General features: G+C 36.2%; 1 protein-coding gene across 8 annotated transcripts in view; it reads left to right on the top strand.

The window, feature by feature from the left end:
- LOC124233091 (S phase cyclin A-associated protein in the endoplasmic reticulum) overlaps positions 1-20,092 on the top strand; it is a 486,817-nt gene that overhangs the window by 327,959 nt on the left and 138,766 nt on the right. For all 8 annotated transcript variants that reach the window (XR_006886969.1, XM_046650197.1, XM_046650193.1 and 5 more), the window contains one exon: positions 18,059-18,182. Coding sequence is in view for 7 of the 8 variants with exons in the window: in XM_046650197.1 (XP_046506153.1) it covers positions 18,059-18,182 (124 nt within the window). In the remaining variant the exon portion in view is untranslated. The remainder of the gene's footprint in view (positions 1-18,058; positions 18,183-20,092) is intronic.

Below are 20,092 nucleotides of genomic sequence, written 5' to 3'. Positions count from 1 at the left end.
GATCCCTGGGAAGCAGTGGAGATAGGTGAGCGCACCCCTCTCCCTACCTGGCAGCAGCAAGCCAAGTTGCAGAGCCTCCCACAGCAGCTGGCATGACTCTAAAGAGGAGACAGGAACAGTCCAGACTGCATGCAAACACTATCCTGTCCTGCAGGAGTGTCCACCATGCTGCAGCAGCCCTGCCAGTGGGAAAGCTCTCCAATGAGTGGCTGTGGCTTGGCCCCTACAAAAGAGCCCTGCCCATCAAGCACAGTGGCCCACGTAACTGTAAGAGGAGGTGAGGGCAGTCTGATGCACACATGAAGGCTATCCCAGTCTGCAGGAGCACCCACCATGCTGCAGCGACCCCACCAGCAGTAATGCTCCCCATCACACAGTACAAGCACATGCCAGTGCAACCCACCCACTGAGCACAGAGGCACAGAGGGACTGCCCCCATGAGAGCAGCCACTGAGCAGCTGTGGCCAACCTACGCAAACACAGAGCAGCTGTACTCACTCAACTTCCAGCAGGAAGGGAGGAATCAGAAACACAGTTCCTGCTCCCCCCAACAGTGGCTGGTGGAATCTGCGACCTGATACTACCACAAATGCACTGGCAAAGGTGGCAAATGTACCATCAAACAGCATGAAAAACTACAGTAACACTTCAGAGCAGAAACAAAACAACAAGTCTCCAGAAACCAATCTTGAAGTCACAGAAACTTACAGTCTGAATGACAGAGAATTCAAAATAGCTGTCATAAAGAAACTCAACAAGTTACAAGAAAATGCAGACAGTTCAATGAATTCAGGAATAAAATTAGTGAGCAGAATAAATTCTTCACCAAAGAGAGTGAAACTGAAAAGAAAAAAAAACATATTCTGGATGTGAAGAACAGAATTAATGAGATAAACAATAATCTAGAATCCAGGGCTTGCCCAGTGGCACAGCAGTTAAGTGCACACATTCTGCTTTGGTGACCTGGGTTTTGCCAGTTCAGATCCCAGGTGCGGACATGGCACCACTTGACAAGCCATGCTGTGGTAGGCGTCCCGCATATAAAGTAGAAGGAGAAGGGCACGGATGTTAGCTCAGGGCCAACTTTCCTTAGCCAAAAGAAGAGGATTGGCAGCAGATGTTAGTTCCAGGCTAATCTTCCTCAAAAAAAAATTTAGAATCATTAAAAAATAGAGCTGACAGTATGGAGGAAAGAATTAGTGAGTTCGAGGATAGAAATAGAGATATGCTTCAGTTGGAGGAGGAGAGAGCACTAAGATTTTTTTAAAAATAAAGAAGTTCCTTCAGAAGTATTCAACTCAATTAGGAAAAGCAACATAAGGATTATACATATTCAAGGGGGAGAAAGGAGCAGAGAGCTTCTTTGAAGCAATAATAGCTGAAAACTTCCCAAACCTGGGGAAGGAACTGGACTTACAAACATGTTAAGCCAATAAAACTCCTAATTACATCAGTGTTAAAACACTTTCTCTAAGGCATATAATAGTAAAACTGGCAAAAGTCAATGACAAAGAAAAAATATTAAGCACAGCAATGTAGAAGAAAATAATCTACAAAGGAACCTCTGTCAGGCTCCTAGCAGATTTCTTGGCAGAAACCTTACAGGCTGGTAGAGAATGGAATGATATATTCCAAATACTGAAAGACAAAACTTTCAGCCAAGAGTACTCTATCCAGCAAAACTATCCTTCAGATATGATGGGAAATGAAAGCTTTCCCAGATAAACAAAAGCCAAGGAAGTTCATCACCACTAGACCTCCCTCATACCTGAAACAAAAAGACAAAGGTTTACAAAGCTCTTTGCAAGGAGATAAATACACAGACAAAATCAGAAAATTTCAGCTCTCTTTCAGAACAGTTAATTATAACTTAAAAGATAAAGGGAAGGAAAGCATAAAAAAAAACTATAAACACTTCAGTTTAGTCACAAACTCACAACAGAAGACAGACTAATTTGTGACAACAATACCTGAGAAGGGGAAGAGGAGAGGGATGGAATCTGCTTAGACTAATGGAGATAAGACATTTTCAGAAAATGGACTATCTCATCCACGAGATCTTTTACACAAACCTCCTGGTAACCACTAAACAAAAACTCAGAGCCACAATTCATAAATTAAGGAAAGAACATCACAGAAAACCACCAAACTGAAATGGCAGTCAGAATACAAGGGAAGAGAAACAATGGAAATATAGAAGACTGAAAAACAAGAAGTAAAATGGTAATGTTAAGCCCTCATATATCAGTAATCACTATAAATATAAATGGATTGAATTCTCCAATCAAAAGACACAGAGTAGCTGGATGGATTGAAAAACAACATCCAACAATATGCTGCCTCCAAGAAACATGTCTCAGCTCTGAAGACAAATGCAGGCTCAGAATGAAGGGATGGAAGATGATACTCCAAGCAAATGGCAAACAAAAGAAAGCAGGTGTTGCCATACTTATATCAGGCAAAGCAGACTTCAGGATAAAAAAGTCAATGAGAGACAAAGAGGGACAGTATAAAATGATAAAAGGGACATTCTACCAAGAAGACTGAACATTTATGAATATTTATGCAGCTAATTCATGAGGACCAATGTATATATAGCAACTGTTAACAGACCTAAAGGAAGAAATTAACAACAACACAATAATAGTAGGGGACCTCAGCACCCCACTTATATCAGTGGATAGATCATCCAGATAGAAAGTCAACAAGAAAATAGTGGATTTAAATGAAACGCTAGATCAGATGGACTTGATAGATATATAGAGAGCCTTCCATCCAAAAACAGCAGACTTCACATTATTCTCAAGTGTACATACATCATTCTGAAAGATAAATCATATGTTGGGAAACAAGGCAAGCCTCAATAAATTTAGAAGATTGAAATCACGTCAAGCATCTCTCCAACCACAGTGCTATGAAACTAGAAATCAACTACAAGAAAAAAGCTAGGAAAGTCACAAATACGTGGAGAAAAAAACAACATGCTACTGAACAGCCATTGGATCAATGAAGAAATCAAAGGAGAAATCAAAAAATACCTAGAGACAAATGAAAATGAATATACAATATGTTAACTCTTATGGGATGCAGCAAAAGCGGTTCTAAGAGGAAAATTTATAGCATTACAGGCCTATCTCAACAAACAAGAAAATCTCGAATAGCTAATCTACAAACTACACCTAACAACTAGAAAAAGATGAACAAACAAAGCCCAATGTCAGCAGTGGGAAATAATAAAAATTAGACCAGAAATAAATGAAATAGAGACTAAAAGACAATAGAAAGGATCAATGAAACTAAGAGCTAGTTCTTTGAGAAGATAAACAAAATCGACAAACCTCTAGCCAGACTCACTAAGAAAAAAAGAGAGAAGCCTCAAATAAATAAAATTAGAAATGGTAACAGAGAAATTACAACACGTACCACAGAAATACAAAGGATTATAAGAGAATAGTATGAAAAACTATATGCCAACAAATTGGATAATGTAGAAGAAATAGATAAATTCTTAGACTGATAGAACCTCCTAAAATTTGAATCAAGAAGAAATAGAGAATCTGAATAGACCAATCACAAGTAAAGAGATCTCAACATAAAGAATAAAATATCTAGGAATAAATTTAACCAAAGAAGTGAAAGACCTATACACTGAAAACTATAAGACATTATTGAAAGAAATTGAAGAAGATATAAAGAAATGGAAAGATATTCCATGTTCATGGAATGGAAGAATAAACATAGTTAAAATGTCCATATTACTTAAATCAATCTACAGACTCAATGCAATCCTAATGACATTCTTCACGGAAATAGATCAAATAATCCTGAAATTTATATGGAACAACAAAAGACCCCAAATAGCCAAATTAATCCTGCAAAGTAAGCTGGAGGCATCACAATCCCTGACTTCAAAATATGCTACAAAGCTATAGTAATCAAAACAGCATTGCATTGGCGCAAAAACAGACACACAGATCAATGGAACAGAATTGAGAGCCCAGAAATAAAACCACACATCTATGGACAGCTAATCTTCAACAAAGGAGCCAAGAACATACAAAGGACAAAGGAAAGTCTCTTCAATAAATAGTGTTGGGGAATCTGCACAGCCACATGCAAAAGAATGAAAGTAGACCATTATCTTATACCCTATACAAAAATTAACTCAAAATGGATTAAAGACTCAACAAAGTAAGATGTAAAACCATAAAACTCCTAGAAGAAAATACAGGCAGTACACTCTTTGAGATCAGTCATAGCAGCATCTTTTCAAATGCCATGTCTACTTAGGCAAGGGAAACAAAAGAAATAATAAACATGTGGGACTACATCACTCTAAAAAGCTCCTGCAAGGCAATGGAAACCATAAACGAAACAAAAAGACAACCCCCCCAACTGGGAGAAAATATTTGTAAATCATATATCCGACAAGGGGTTAATTTCCAAAATATATAAAGAACTCATACAACTCAACAACAAAAAAAGAAACAACCTGATCAAAAAATGGACAGAGGATACAAACAGACATGTTTCCAAAGAAGATGTACAGATGACCAGCAGGCACATGAAAAGATGTTCAACATCACTAATTATTAGGGAAATGCACATCAAAACTACAATGAGATATCACCTTACACCTGTCAGAATGGCTGTAATTACCAAGACAAAAAATAGCAAATGTTGGAGATGATGTGGTGAAAAGGGAACCCTCATACACTGCTGGTAGGAATACCAACCGGTGCAGCTACTATGGAAAACAGTATGGAGTTTCTTAAAAAAATTAAAAATAGAAATACCATATGATCCAGTTCTGCCATTACTGGGCATTTATCCAAAGAACCTGAAATCAACTATTCAAAGAGATTTCTGCACCCCTATGTTCTTTTCAGCACTATTCACAATAGTTAAGATGTGAAAGCAACCCAAGTGCCCATCAACTGATGAATGGATAAAGAAGATGTGGTGTATATATATACAAAGGAATACTATCCAGCCATAAAAAAGACAAAATCATGCCATTTGCAACAACATGGGTGGACCTTGAGGATATTAAGTTAAGCAAAATAAGCCAGTCAGAGAAAGACAAACACCTTATGATTTCACTGGTATGTGAAGATAAACAAACACATGGATAAACAGAACAGATTAGTGGTTACCAGGAGGAAGGGTCGGGGCGGGGGAGGTGAAAGGGGTAAAAGGGCACATAGGTATGGGGATGGATACAAGCTAGACTATTGGTTGTGAGCACAGTGCAATCTATACTGATCAAACTGATAAATAGTAATCTACACCTGAAATTATACAAGGTTATAAACTATTATGACCTCAATAAAATAATTGGAAAAAAACCAACAAATGTTCTAATAAGAGGAAAAATATTGGAACACTGTCAGACAGCCTCAAAAAATATTTAGGTGTGAGTGAATTGGGCAAAATGACTAATTCAGGTAAAACAAAAGTATTCATTCCTATTTTATTTCGTATTTTAGGGAGAAAAGTTCATATCGGTTTCATTCACTCATCTTTCTTTTATTGCTGCCACTATCTTAATTTAAGCCCTATTGCTTATGCTATTTTAACCAAACACAAAGAACAGTCAGTCATTTAACATTTTTATTGCCATGTACTTAGCACTTTGTTTAGTACTGTGGGTGAAAGATGAGTGAGAGAGGGAACTTTTACAAAGGAGATGTTCTGAACACCTGCAAAACACTTGGCTTTATCAAAAATACAAGAGTAGTGAAACAATTTTATAAATGTATTATATTTGTTTAACAGAGTCTTTTGCATGTCTTCACCAATTTATCACATATAAATGAAGAAACTAAGGCTTAAAAAGACTGAGTTATTTGTCATCAGTCATCAGATTGGCAGCTAGGACCAAGCCTCCTGTTCTGGTATTCTTCCTTCTATACCTTATTGCCTGCCATCGTATCATCAAAGAGAGGTATTATCAGTCTGCAAGTACTTGTTAAATTTCTTGTGTGTTGAGATATGTATGATTTTTGTCTTCAAAGAGTTTATGTCATGATTGGAAAGCTAAGACTAATCAATAAGTTATTCTAGGGGACAGCCCGGTGGCGCAGCGGTTAAGTTCGCACATTCCACTTCTCAGCAGCCCGGGGTTTGTCAGTTCGGATCCCGGGTGCAGACATGACACCGCTTGGCATGCCATGCTGTGGTAGGCGTTCCACATATAAAGTAGAGGAAGGTGGGCACAGATGTTAGCTCAGGGCCAGCCTTCCTCAGCAAAAAGAGGAGGATTGGCAGCAGTTAGCTCAGGGCTAATCTTCCTCAAAAGTAAATAAATAAATAAATAAGTTATTCCATACTACACAAGATTAAATTATTGAAGGCGTAAGCAGAAAGTGCTATTTAGTTCAGAGTTTGAGTCTATTAAAGTCCTTGGTGTATCTCTTACAAAGTTGGTATTTACAGGATGATGTTGGCTGGAATTTTGTTTCTGATATGTGAACATTTAACTTTCACTATTTTAATAAAAATATTTCATTAATATAAAAAATTACTCTCATAATTCCCGTGAGTTGCTAGGATTTTTTTGTTATTTTGTTTGTTTAGTTTTTGACTTTCAATAGGGCAGGTATTGTTTGATTGATTGGTTTGGGGGTTTTAGTTTAGGATTTTTTGTAGTGGTTTATTGGTGTGGCTACAGGAAATGGTTGTGGAGTCATTTTTCCCACCTAACAGGCTAGGAGCCAAACCAGGGACAAGAGGAACTGATCTAACAGATATTGGGCAAGATGAGCCAAAACCACATGTAACTATTTGTATATGTGAGACAAACTGTTCAGGAAAGATCTAGCAATGAAGTCTAAAAAAAAAAAATAGAATGTTTCCATGTTACCTTAAACATCCTTTTCAGAACTTAAATCAGGTGGCAAATATGAGGTAAATATATCATGGAATGCACTTCCCATCAATAACAGATGTAGATATTATGGAGTTGGAAACCATGTTCTACCCCATCTGCCCACTATGTTGTAGGCCCTCAGTAAAAGTTAACAAAATGTATTTACCAGTGTGGGTAAAATTTAGAATACAATCCATTGTTAATAAACAACTCGTCATTTCTAGGCCAGATTATTTTAATATAATTCTAAATATCTGTTTTTAGATCAAGGTTTGTTAAAAGTGAATAACTTTCCCCAAGACAATAAAAGTAAAAAATTGTTTTGCAATCTAATTAACCATAGTAATTGATAAATACTCTTCTCCATTTGACATATTGAGGCATTTTGTTTATGTCTCAAAAGGCTGCACAGAGATAGAGTTGACAGCTGTTATACCACTAATAAGATTAAAGTAAAGAAATTAGTTGTGTCGACTTTAATCTGCTGTTTAACACTGTAAACCACCTGGGGTCTTCTCCAGAGCCAACATGTAATTGTGAATTTAAAATTACATAACCGGATCCTACTTAAGAACATATCTAAAAACTTGCTAATCGTAACTGTCTTGTTATTAGACAAGGTAGAGTTTAGCACTAGAGTTAAAATAAATGCTTTAATTTGATGCTCACCCTACATTTTTAAATGTATTATTGCACTAAAGTTTAACATTAATGTTTGAATTTGATGCTCACTCTACATTTTAAAATCTATTATTGTTATCTTTGAAACGTAACACCTCAGTTGGAGATTAATTTTAGGAAGTATGGAAAGTTTAATTAGTTGGTACTTAAAGTATATATGGTTTCCCAGCTAAAATTATATGTGTCTGTGGAATAACTAAACTGCGTATTCTAATTCTACCAAATTCACCAATTAAACAAAAACCCTTGAAATAACACATCTAGTTGAAGATTTCTTACTCCTTCCTCTGAGGCGTCATTATAATTAGAAAAATTGTTTAATTTAAAAGTTAATTTTAGTGGTATTAAAATGTACATTGTAGAATATGATATGCAATGTAATAATCATGTGTGATTGTTACATTGAGTTTTGATGCAAACTGAAGTATAGGATGCATATAATTTGCATCCCCACAGTGAAGACTGGTTGGTCAGGCCGCATAATTAGCATCTCTTGAAGAGCCCTGTCTTGAGCTGAGATTTGCTGTTCCTAGATGTTGGCTCCCCCACCATCTCCATCCACCGTTAAGTGTTCTAGCATCAGAAAGGATGAAGCTGAAGGCAGGGAAGACAGTGTAAGTTTATGCTAGTCATCACAGCACCAGTGGGAGAAATTTTCCTCTTCATCCACAGCTTACACTGATCCAAATGTCCAGTTGTCCACTGCAGAAAAAACCTCCCAAATTCTGTCACAAGTCCACCTTCTCTTTGGTCACAAAAATGTCAAGACTGAATTAATCTCTTCATTGTTAAATTTTCTGCATCATTCTTCTGTGTTCACATTTCTTGCTACGAAGACATTTTCTTATTAATGAAGACTTTTTATCTAATTGTACTAATTTAATATCTTTTAATTTTATCAACAAAATAATAACTCTTAAAGATTTCCATATATGCAAGAGCACATACAGGACTTCTTACAAATACATTTTCCATGTCAAATACCATTTTTCTCTACTTTTATTCAATATATTTTATTCTGATCAGTATTATATATCTAAAATATTTGGTACAACAGACCCAATGAACATTATTAAAATGAGACTCCATTTGAAAATTTTCTCCCTTGCCACCATAACTAACTTTATAAATGCAATCAGATAACACTGTCTTAGCAGTCTTTTAAGCACTGTATGTTGTTTTCTAATTTGAGATTGATTGGTTCAATAATATACACTAGAATCTTTCCCCTTTCTGTAGAGGTGAGCTAAGAGATAGATCTGTTACTATCATCTGGTTTGCAAATGACAGCTGATTTTACTTCCTTTAAAATTTTAAGGATCATAAACTTTCCACATTTTTTCTAAGCTAGGTAGTGTGATTTCTTTACCTCTTTTGGGTGAGGAAAAGAGTATTATATTCATTCATTGTGTCAGTCAGTGTGTATTTTTGAGTTCCTGCTGTGGACCAGCAAGTGTTTTAGGTGCTTTCTATACATCACAAAATAAAAGTTAATAAATATGCAAAAGATTTGAGTAGATACTTCACCAAAGAAGATACACAGATGGCAAGTGAGTGTGAGAAAAGATGCTCAACATCAGTAGGAAATACAAATTAAAACCATAATAAAGTACTTTGTCATCACCTGTTAAAATTGCTTTAAAAACAAAACTCATACTACCAAGTGCTGGTGAGCATACAGAGCAATTGCAACTCTCTTACACTACTGGAAATGCAACATGGTACAGCCACTTTGGAAAACAGTGTGTAAGTTTCTCATAAAGTAAAGCATACACTTACTATATGGCCCAGCAATCCCACTCCTAGATAGTTACCCCAGAAAAATAAAAAAATGTCTTCTCACAAAACCAATAAATGAATGTTTATAGCAGCTTTGTTCATAATTGCCCCAAACTGGAAACCACCCAAATATTCCTCAACTGGTGAATGAATAAGCAATCCATAAGCATAGAAAGTATCCATGCAATGAAATACTACTTAGAAATAAAAAGGAACAGACTACTAATGCATGCAACAACATGGATGAATCCAAATGCATTGTGCTAAATGAAAGAAGCCAGATTCAAAAGGCTACACATGGAATGATTCCATTTACATGACATTCTGAAAAAGGCAAAACTATTGAAATAGGTAACAGATATATGATTGTCAGGGGTTGGGAGAGAAGCTGACTAGAAAGCAGCTGCCCAGGGGAATTTTTGGAGGTGATGATTCTATTATCTTTATTTTGGTGGTGGTTTCACTACTGAATGCATTTATCAAAACTCTGTACACTAAAAAGGGTGAATGTTAACTATGTATAAATTGTACTTCAATTTTAAAAATTACATATTGAAAGAGCAAAAAAGAGCACATGATTTATAAGGAAAAGAGAATTAATTTATCATCCAACTTTTCAATAGCAATACTTTATTTCAGAAGATAATAGAGTAACACTTTTAATATACTGTAGAAAAGAAGATATATGCCAAGAACTTTATAGCCAGCAAAATCGACCTTCCTTTTTAAAAGGCACAAACACACTGTTCTCAACATGCAAGAACTCAGGGAATATTGTTCCCACAAGACCCTCCTAAGGAATCTAGTAGTGAACAAGCTTGTGACACGCAAATAACTACAGATACATTTACATATGAACTGGTAGTGAGCATTAAATATGTAATTATAGCAGTAAAACTGAAGAAGATTAAGAGGGAGAGTATGGTATGAAATGACTGTATGTTCTGATAATATAGCTAGTATAACCTCTTTGGAGGTGAGGAATGGGTACAGCGTATGCCAAAATGTTTTTAACTTTTTTAGTAATCATAATTAGTGCTTGTACTGTTAGTTTTGTTATTCTGAAACTGGTATGTGTTGTAATATAGCATAAAAAAATGAGTAATTACGGATATTCTAATTCTGTCATCCTTGTTGCCCTGGAGGACCAAGATTCTCAGTGTCAAAAAAAAGGAGAGAGAGCTACTGTATAGAAGAATTTAAAGAAAAAAACTCTTAGTCCTGAATTTGAATCTGAAATATCAGTATGTATTCACAAGATATTTTAAGTAGGGAGCATGGTTCCTACCTCTGTTCATTCTAATGAGTGTTAAAGTAGAATAGTGGAAAATGTGGTTAATTAATGCGTTACATTCTGCTTGAAACAAGGAAGATAGTTGTCCCTTCATTAGACATCCCTGTGCTCAGCCATCTCTGTGCTGCAGACTGTGAGGGCCCCAAAAGGGATGAATCAGGCAAGGACCTTACCTGGAAGTAACTTAGAGTGGTTAAGTGATATAGCTAGAGTGTTCAGTGATTTGACACGAGTCTCAGTTTTCAGCCTCAAGAATTGGCATATGCAGCCTTTAGGTGGACCACTCCTGCAGAGCCAGGCGGAGATTACAGGTCCTGTTCTGTGATGAGGCCACTCATTTGGTGGGTCCAGTTAGAGCATTAGAATTCTAACTGCAAGTAGATCCCCCTAGTTTCAGATAATGCTTTTTAATAATATCTAAAGAAGTTCTTTTAGTTTGGAGTTTTATAAAGACAAAGCATATTTTGAGAATGACAATGATATGAACTATATACCATTTATTAAAATGCTTAGTGTGAACCAAATGTACTTGATAAATTATAATATGTATTAGGACTCTACTTATAACATTCATTTCTCCCTTTCCTAAGGAACTGATATTACTTCAGGTCTGTGTGTTCTGGTTCTGTCTAGATAATCTTTCCTCAAACTAATCCTATATCATTTGCTAACCGTCCTCGATATTTTGTGAGAATCTGTCCCTTTTCTACACTTACCCACATCAGGCCAATCTCTTTCTTATGTAAGGGGTGAAAAAGTAATTGATGAAAATTCTAAGTTTCTCTTTGCAGCTATATTAATAATGTGACTATGATACTTGCTGTGCCTACTTGTCACAGAATTTTTTTCTGCAGGAACTTAAAGGTGTTCACTCTCCCCCCATGTATGTAAACTATGTATCATTTATTAAATGGTTAATGCAAACCAAAGGTATTTGATAAATTATAGTATATTTTGAGACTCTGGTTTTAAAATGCTCATGGCAGTTATTTTAAAATGAGTTGTCTGCTCTCTTGACACAGGTGTAAGACAGTGGCTTTTGATAACAGTGTTTTCTGAAAAGTCTTAACCACCGCAAACTGCGTAGGGATATAGATTATATACTTCCTAAGTTATATTATCAAATCCTCTTAGGCTGCAGCCACCTGGGATTTTTCTATTTAACTATGTCATAATTTCTTAGGTAATAATCTTATATTTAATTTCTGTCCTTTTTGTATGTAAATATGTTCCCACACTTATTGCCACAATAGTCAGTTTTGTGGTGCCTTGTCTATCCTCTGTTTTTCAGAGGAAACATTTTCAGTGAGAAGACTTACTGACACAAGATTCACTCATGTAGTCATGATTATTTGAAGCAGAAAGCCTTTATCTCAACCCAATCACAGTGTGCTTTTGACAAAATGGACAGTAAGATTTTCATGTCTTCTCAGAAGACACTTTTAAAATCTGGGGCTTTCTATTTGATGTTAAAAAGTACTTCCAGTTGTTTGAGTTTTAAATTACAGGGAAAGCTGCTTGGGCAGACCACCCAGGCTGGGTTCAAAGAGGAGATCTTTCTAAGACAGGTGCTCTTCAAATAGAGATTGTCTTTTCAAACAAGTTTTACTGAGTGGAAAAGTTTTTCCTGACCATGAGATTTTTGGTCCCCCGCTTTTTTTTCTCCTCAGAAAGTAGTTTCTTTGTGGAAGTTCCTTGGGAGAGTTTTGTGAGCATATTATTATATGGATGCACATTCCTCACTTCGCCAATAACGCCTTTTCTTTAGTGTGAAGCACAGAGAGCATCAGGACAAAATCCTATACTATGTGTTGTTTGGTTTTTTATATGTATGTTTAATTATGCCTTATGATAACCCACAAAAGATTTTAGACAAGTTTTAGGGATTTTAGTGAATAAAACAGAAAAATAGAAATTAAAAATCAAGGCTATAAAAATTATAGATCAAAACCAAAGGGAAAATAGGATACAATTACAAAGCTGTAAAGGTTATAGTCGTTCTAAATGTAGTACCCTCATTTTTTTTAAGCCTTTAAGGTTCTACAATTTTATATATTAATCCTACAATAAAGCTTCAGTACACAAAACAATGTGATATAGGTGCAATGCTTGACAAAATTATCAATTAGGCTAGGAAACTGGGAATATATCCTCTACACAGTTAGGATAAAGGTGGCATTTCAAACCAGTAGAGAAAAGGTGGAAATAAATTTAGGCTTCTGCCTCATACTACACATTAAAATAAATTCTAAATGACTTGATAGTGAATTGTTAAACCATAAAATTACCACACCTAGTGATAATTCAAGGAAAAATAAATACAAATGGCTAGATAGAAATGTATAATTACCTCATCTCATAGTGAAGAATAACTTTTTAAAGGATAGGAGGAAGGGAAGAAAAAATAAAACCATAAAAAATTGTTAGACTACATAAAATTATTTGGCTTCAGTACGTAAAAAATACCTCAAAAATAACGTAAGCAAAATGAAAGGCAATAGGTAAACTGGAAAAAATATTAACAACATGTATTAACCCTTTGTTATATTTATAATGAGAGAATCCTTATAAATCATTAAGAAAAAGATGAAAACCTCCAAAACAAATTTGAAGTAGAGGATAAGAATATTAACAAAAATAATAAAGCAAACCCCTACCTTATACCTTATCCCACAATCAGTTTTGTATCATGGATTTAAATGTAAAATCTATGAAAATATTAGAAATAAATTTAAAAGAATATTTTTATAATCTTGAAGTGAGAAGCTTCTTCTAAGTCTGACACAAAAGCCAGATGTACTAAGGGAAAAGTTAGAAAGATTTTATCAAATAAAAATAAAACACTCTTTATGAAGAAAAGCAAAAGAAATTTAGATAAGCAACAAACTGGAGAATTTATTTACAGCATACTGTGATCAAAGGTTAACATCTTTATTATCAGTAAAAAGTCTTATAAATCAATAAGAAAAAGGCAAACCCCCCAATAGAAAAATGGCTAAAAAGTTCACAGTGATGATTCAAGAAAATATAAATACACGTGGCTAATAAGCACATGAAAATGTCTTTAGTCACACTAGTAATGAAACGCAACCTTTAAAAATACCGTTTTTAGTTGTCAAACTGGTAAAGATTTTTTAAAATGAGATTATCCAGTGTTGGTGACAGCATGGAGAAACTCTTTTTCTGGGAGTATAAATTGGCTTAAAATATTTTCTTGTGGAGGGCAATTTGAATTTGGCAGTTCTATCAAAAATCTTTAAAATGTTCATATCCTTTGACCCAAATTATCATTACTGGAAATTTACCTTAAGGAAGCAGAATGATTTGTTCAGTATAGCTAATGTGATCATGGGTTATGCTGTTGAGCACATCCCATGTTTGCTGTTGAGCACATCCTATGTTTGTGGAGTTCCCAACCATATAAGGTAGCCCTCCCACTACAGAACCTGCGAATGCCAGATATTTCCTTCCCAGTCTTCGTTGTGTCTAGGATATGGGCTTCTCACTTAGGCTTCACAACCCAGCATACCCATTCCAGACTTGTACTCTGAAGCTAATGAAGTAAACAAGCAAGGACATCACAAACTTTCTTCTTTTGACATTTGGAGGCAGCTGCATCTAGTGTCCGAAGTCACAGTGTGAGTTCAATCTGTGGCATATGGCGCCCAGTAGTTTTTTTCAGTGGATCAGTTGGTAGTATGTGCTTTGGGTATTGGTCATGGCAGTGTAACTTCTACGGCTGTGTTTTATAAATCCTATGATATACCAATAACCTGGCAGTTGATTCCCTTTCTGTTTAAATCAGCCAGAGCTTTCTTCTTGTGGCTTGTAACTAAGAACTCTGACTGTTAAAATAGCATTATTTATAACATTGAAAATTAGACACAATAGTAAGGGATTGGTTGACATAAAATCTTATATTCATAGGATGACACTGTTCAGCCTTTTAAAATCATGCAGTATTTCTCAGTTTAAGTATTTTAATCAGGAAAGGAATTTAGAATAAGACGTTAGATGCTTACAAAATTGTTGGAAGGGGTTGTAGACCTGGATTGACTCCAAAACAATACCAAACATATCCACTGGGGGGTGCTTCTCCCTCTGGGGCCAATACAAGTAAGGAAATAAGCTAATACCACACACAACTGTCTCTCACACTCAGGAAACCACAGAATGGGTACCTGAAGCTGCAGATGAGAGATTATGAAATCAAATCCAGTAGCACAAGTTATCCCACTGGTTCTTGTCACCCAGAAGCTGAAAAATAGAACCTGGAATGCTGCTGCAGGAAAGCCTGACATTTCCAAACCTTGCTTAATAGCAACAATAGCCAAGAGCCACAGGAAGATGGACTTGATTTACTTCAACCTCCAAATCTTATATGATACTATTTGTGTAGGGGGAAAAAACTCTTGCATATGCATAGACTGTCTCTGGAAGGATTGTAAACTAGTAACCATGGTGATTTCTAAGGTGGGAAATTGAGTGGCTGATGCACATAAGTGGGAGAACAATGCTTTTCACCATATACCCTTTTTGTGGGCATATGTTGTACTATGGTCATCACTCCTGTTCAAAAAGTTACCAAGTTAAATTTTCATTTAATTTTAAATGTAAATAATTTGAATTTAACTCAAAGCTCAGTAGTTTTTACTGTACTCCAAGGGAATGCACTTCCAGGCCTCTGAGGAGCCCTTCAAGGCTCTGTGAGAGGAGGGAGCAGAGTAGGGCCCTGGGTCCACCGCTTCTGTTTCAGTCAGAGCAGCTCTGAGTTTATCTGTTCTATAGTTTACACTTCTGAGTAAGAGTTTGTAAGCTTTTAAGCTTCTAAGGAGGCATTCTGCTACTTTTTTAAAACTGAAGACCACTGTTCACTCAGCATAATACCCTCAAGGTAACAAAAAAAAAAAGACCAGTGTTACAGAAGAATATTAAATGTCATGGAGAAATATTCATTATATATTTGTTAAATAAATATATATAAGAATAGAAAGCCTGGAAGTACAAATATCAAATTATCTCTTGATAGTTTTTTACTATTTCTTTGTGCTTCTCTTTCCCAAATTTATTATAATTATTTTTATAATCATAAATACATGCTATTTATTCAATTTTAAAAAAGAACTGTCTTTGAAAAATCTAGATATGTTATCTAATAAATGAAATGGTGCTTATTTGCATTTATGAAGGATTTGCTTAGTAGAACCTCTAACCAAGGGTCATAATGACTTACCTGTGTACCAAGGTTTTTCTGTACAGCCCTCAGTGATTGAATGAGGCCAGACAGAGCTGAGTCTCCTCCTGGCTCTCTTCAACTTAAAGTTCTTTCCATTGTTCATGCCAGCATACCTTGAAAAGATTTGGGAAGCAATGTGCTTTATTAACCTGGAAATAATAGCTTCTATAGCATGCTTTATTTGATTCAATTTATTAATATTTCATTTGTGCCTTATTCATAACAAGAATAATACTAATAACCCTAATAAAGGCTATAATTTATTAAGTATTTCACCATTTGCCAGGCACTGCCCTAAATAGTTTACAGATATCATGTCATTTAATTCTCATGACAACCGTGTGAAGCTTAGGTAATATTATCTCAGTTTTATAGGTGAGAAAATGGATGCTAAGATGTTAAATGAGTAAGTTACTAAAATCTCAAATGACAGAACTGGGATGCTAACCTAGATATATCTTATTCCGATGTCTCTACTCTTATACCCTACCAATAGAGTATATACTCATACTCTACCAATATACCCTATTATGCCCAGTTCTCAGCGACCTATCAATTATGTGAAGCACAAGATACAACTATATCAGTTAAACAGATGGTTACAGATACAACAGGGGCTCTCTTCACCATCTCTCTCCCACTACAGTGTCAGTTCCATGAGGACAGAGAGCCTCCATGAGGTCTTGTCCACCTAGCATAGTGCCTGGAAAATCCATTGACACGTAGACATTTGTTGAGTGAATACATACTCACATGGTAGTTCTTAGAACTGTACTTCTCAACTCTGGGTGCAGCTCAGAAGTGCCCATAGAGCTTTTGAAACATGCAGATGTCTGGAGCTCACCCATCCCCCAGCTATCATCTCCAGGGGAGGAACTCAGGCAAGTATATGTTTTTAAAGATCTATAGGTAATTTCAGTGCTCAGTCAAACTGTAGAACCTGACCTTTAGAGCAGTGGTTTTCTGACTTAAAGGTGCATCAGAATTACCTGTAGAAGTTGTCAAAGCACAACTTGCTGGAGTTCAGCCCAAGAGTTTCTATTTAGTAGGTCTAGGATGAAGCCTAGGAATTTGCATTTCTAAAAAGTTCCCAGTTGATATTGATGTCACTCGTCCATGGATCACACTTTAAGAATTATTGTTCTTGAGGACTGATTAGAAGAGACTAAATCAAAACATTTGTACATGGAACTTAAGCAGGAGATTTATTCAGGCTAGAATCAACATTGAACACTCAGGCAATGCAGGTTTTAATTAGAGTCTTCAAAGCACCCAGAAGAGTGCTCATTGAGTTTGTTGCTCCAAAAGTTTCTTTAAACAATGAAATATAATTTTTTTTCTGGTGAGGAAGATTGGCCCTGAGCTAACATCTGTTTCCCATCTTTCTCTTTTTGCTTGAGGAAGATTGTCACTGAGCTCACATCTGTGTCAATCTTCCTCTATTTTGTATGTGGGACGCTGCTACAGCATGGCTTGATGAGCAGTGTGTAGGTCTGTGCCCGCGATCTGAACCCCTGGACCCCGGGCTGCTGAAGTGGAGCTTGCAAACTTAACCACTATACCACCTGGCTGGCCCTGGCAAATACTTTTTTTAATCCCTAAAAGAAAGCATTTCTTTGACCAGTTTGACCTTACACTGTTGTACTCTCTAGGTCCTCCTCTGCTGAGGCACTCTGGAACCATGTCCACACCTCCAAACAGGTGTGTTGCTCACTCCTCAGAACTCTGCAGTTCTTGTCTCACAGGGAAAGCCTCTAGTTTCTCCTCATGTGTGCTCCCTCCTTCCGTCATTTGCCCTTTTCTTGGACCAGAAGATCTGGGAACAGAAGCTTTGACAGACCCTTTTTTCTGGGTTTATTCCAAGAATTTTAGATCCCAAAGTTCCTGGGTAATATCTAATCTTAGATTATTAAGATATTATCAGATGGACTGGTAAATATGTTTCCATTGTCTGCTGCTGCAACTAAGAAATTAATAAGAGGCAAGTACTAGGTACAAATGAACACTGGACTTTGGATAAAAATTATAAGCTTTTATGTCTAGCTGATGGTCCTCGTACCTAATAGTATTTGGCTTGGTTTTTAGAGTGTCTTCCATCCCATGCCTCTTGCTATTGTACTATTCATTTTACGTATTTTAAATTGTTTAGAGAAGAGCTGCTCAGGTTTTATAAATGATGTTTTTCTCCTTCTATTAGGTCTCTCTGCAATGCAGTCAATGTTTACAACCTCACCTGCAATAATTGTTCAGAAAACTGCACTGATGTTCTGTTTAGTAACAAGATTACCTTTTTAATGGACCTCCTGATACACCAGTTGACGGTATGTAAGATTATTGCTTTGAGTTAGAAGCAGTTAAGGTTTGAAAAATATTCCCTGTGGAGAAAACTAAAAGAATTTAGCTTATTTACTCTTCAGATGGAAAAAAGTAAAGATCATTGGAAGAGTTAAATAGGGACTGGCAAAGAAACCACTTAATTTGAAAATCTCATATTGGATTCTCTTTAGTTCCAATATTTAATGGATAATATACTTGTAACACTTGCCAAGATCACAGATTTACATGGTTAGACTGAAGCTTTGGAATCGGCTAGACTCAAAGCCAAACCTCTGAAGCCACAGGAATGAGTGTGCTATAGAAGAGAAGAAAGCTCAGAAAACCTCAAAACCTCTCTTGCTAGCTCAGTTAAAAGGGTTAGTTTAAAAAGGACTTTTTGATGGCCATTGATTTTATTTTTTAAGCAAGAAAGTCCTCTGCCAGAAATGGACAAACCTGTTATACTTTTGAAAGTGGAACAAGCAGCCAATTGTAGCCTTAAATTTTACTTTAGTTCACAGATGTTCCAAGAGGTAAGCTCAGTGTAATATCTAAAGGTTTAGGTCTGTGAACTGCAGTCTCCAGAACACAGCCCTGGGGCCAGAAGTTTCCTGGTGAAGTTTCTGAGCCCCTGAGGTATTGGCACAAAATCGTTCTCAAGCTGCAAGTTTACAACATAAGAGATTTATTTTTCAGAACCGATCTACTTTTACTCAGCACATAGTTCTAATAGCTCTTCCTAAACTACACGCCTTTTGCTCTCTTTCCTCCTCCATCTGGTTAATTTCTACACATTCTGCAGACCTTAACTGAGACATAATGGCTCCTTCTTCATGAAACCTTCCCCAGCCTGACTCTTTCCCCAAGTCTAGGTTAGGTATTCTTCTTATATGCTCTAGGCGTTACATCTTTCGTAGAATTGATCACATTAGCTATTTACTTGTCCATTTTCTATGTTAGACATAAACTCAACAAGGACAGAAGGTAACTGAACACTCTATCCAAGATCCTAATACAGGGCCTGGCAGTAGATTCAGTCATTGATGAATATGTGAGTGAATAAATGGATCCCCACGTGTCTCAAGCTGAAAATCAGAAAGGGAATGTATGAAGCCCTTCCAGGGAAGTGTACTGACAATGGAAGGGGCCAGCAATGAGAGAGAACAATGACACAGAGCTAGAGCTGTTACAGTTACCACAATGGGCATGTATAGTGATGACACTGAGTCATCACTTGAGGGCTAAACTAAATATGGTTTATCCAGAAAAGAAAGGAATAAAATATTGGTAGGACGTTTTAGCAAAAAATTCTGTCAGAAATAGTTGAAAGGCAGGGACAAGGAGAAAATACTTAGTATTTTAATATATATTGCCTCATTTAATTTTTAAAACATAAAGTCAGTATTATTGTCCAGTTTTACAGATGAGGAAACTTGAGTCCCAAAGGGATTGGCTTGCCCAAAGATACATAAATAGTAAGTCACAGAGCCAAGAGTCAAACTTACGTCTGTCAAACCCAAATTGAGGGATATTCTACACAATAACTGGCGGATACTTTTCAAAAGTGTCCATGTCATGAAAGACAAGGAAAGATTGGGGAACTGTCACAGATTGGAGGAGACTTAGGAGACCTGACAATTCAGTGTAGTATGGGATCCTAGACCAAAAAAAGGACATTAGTGGGAAAATTGGGAAATTCAAATAAGGTCTATAGAATAGTCAGTTTTATTGGCTCAATGTTAATTTCCTGCTTTCCATAATTATACTATGGTTTTGTAAGATGTTAACAGTAGGAGATAGTAATTGAAGGGAACTCTACTATTTTTGCAATATATCTGTTAGTTTAAAATTATTTCAAAATAAGAAGTGACAAATAAAAAACCAAATCCCATGCTCTTCCCCTGTTCCATGCTGC

Source organism: Equus quagga, unplaced genomic scaffold, assembly GCF_021613505.1.
Source record: "Equus quagga isolate Etosha38 unplaced genomic scaffold, UCLA_HA_Equagga_1.0 153_RagTag, whole genome shotgun sequence".
Classification (NCBI taxonomy): domain Eukaryota; kingdom Metazoa; phylum Chordata; class Mammalia; order Perissodactyla; family Equidae; genus Equus; species Equus quagga.
Note: the sequence above shows the minus strand (reverse complement) of the source record. Positions and strands in the feature narration are given on the sequence as shown.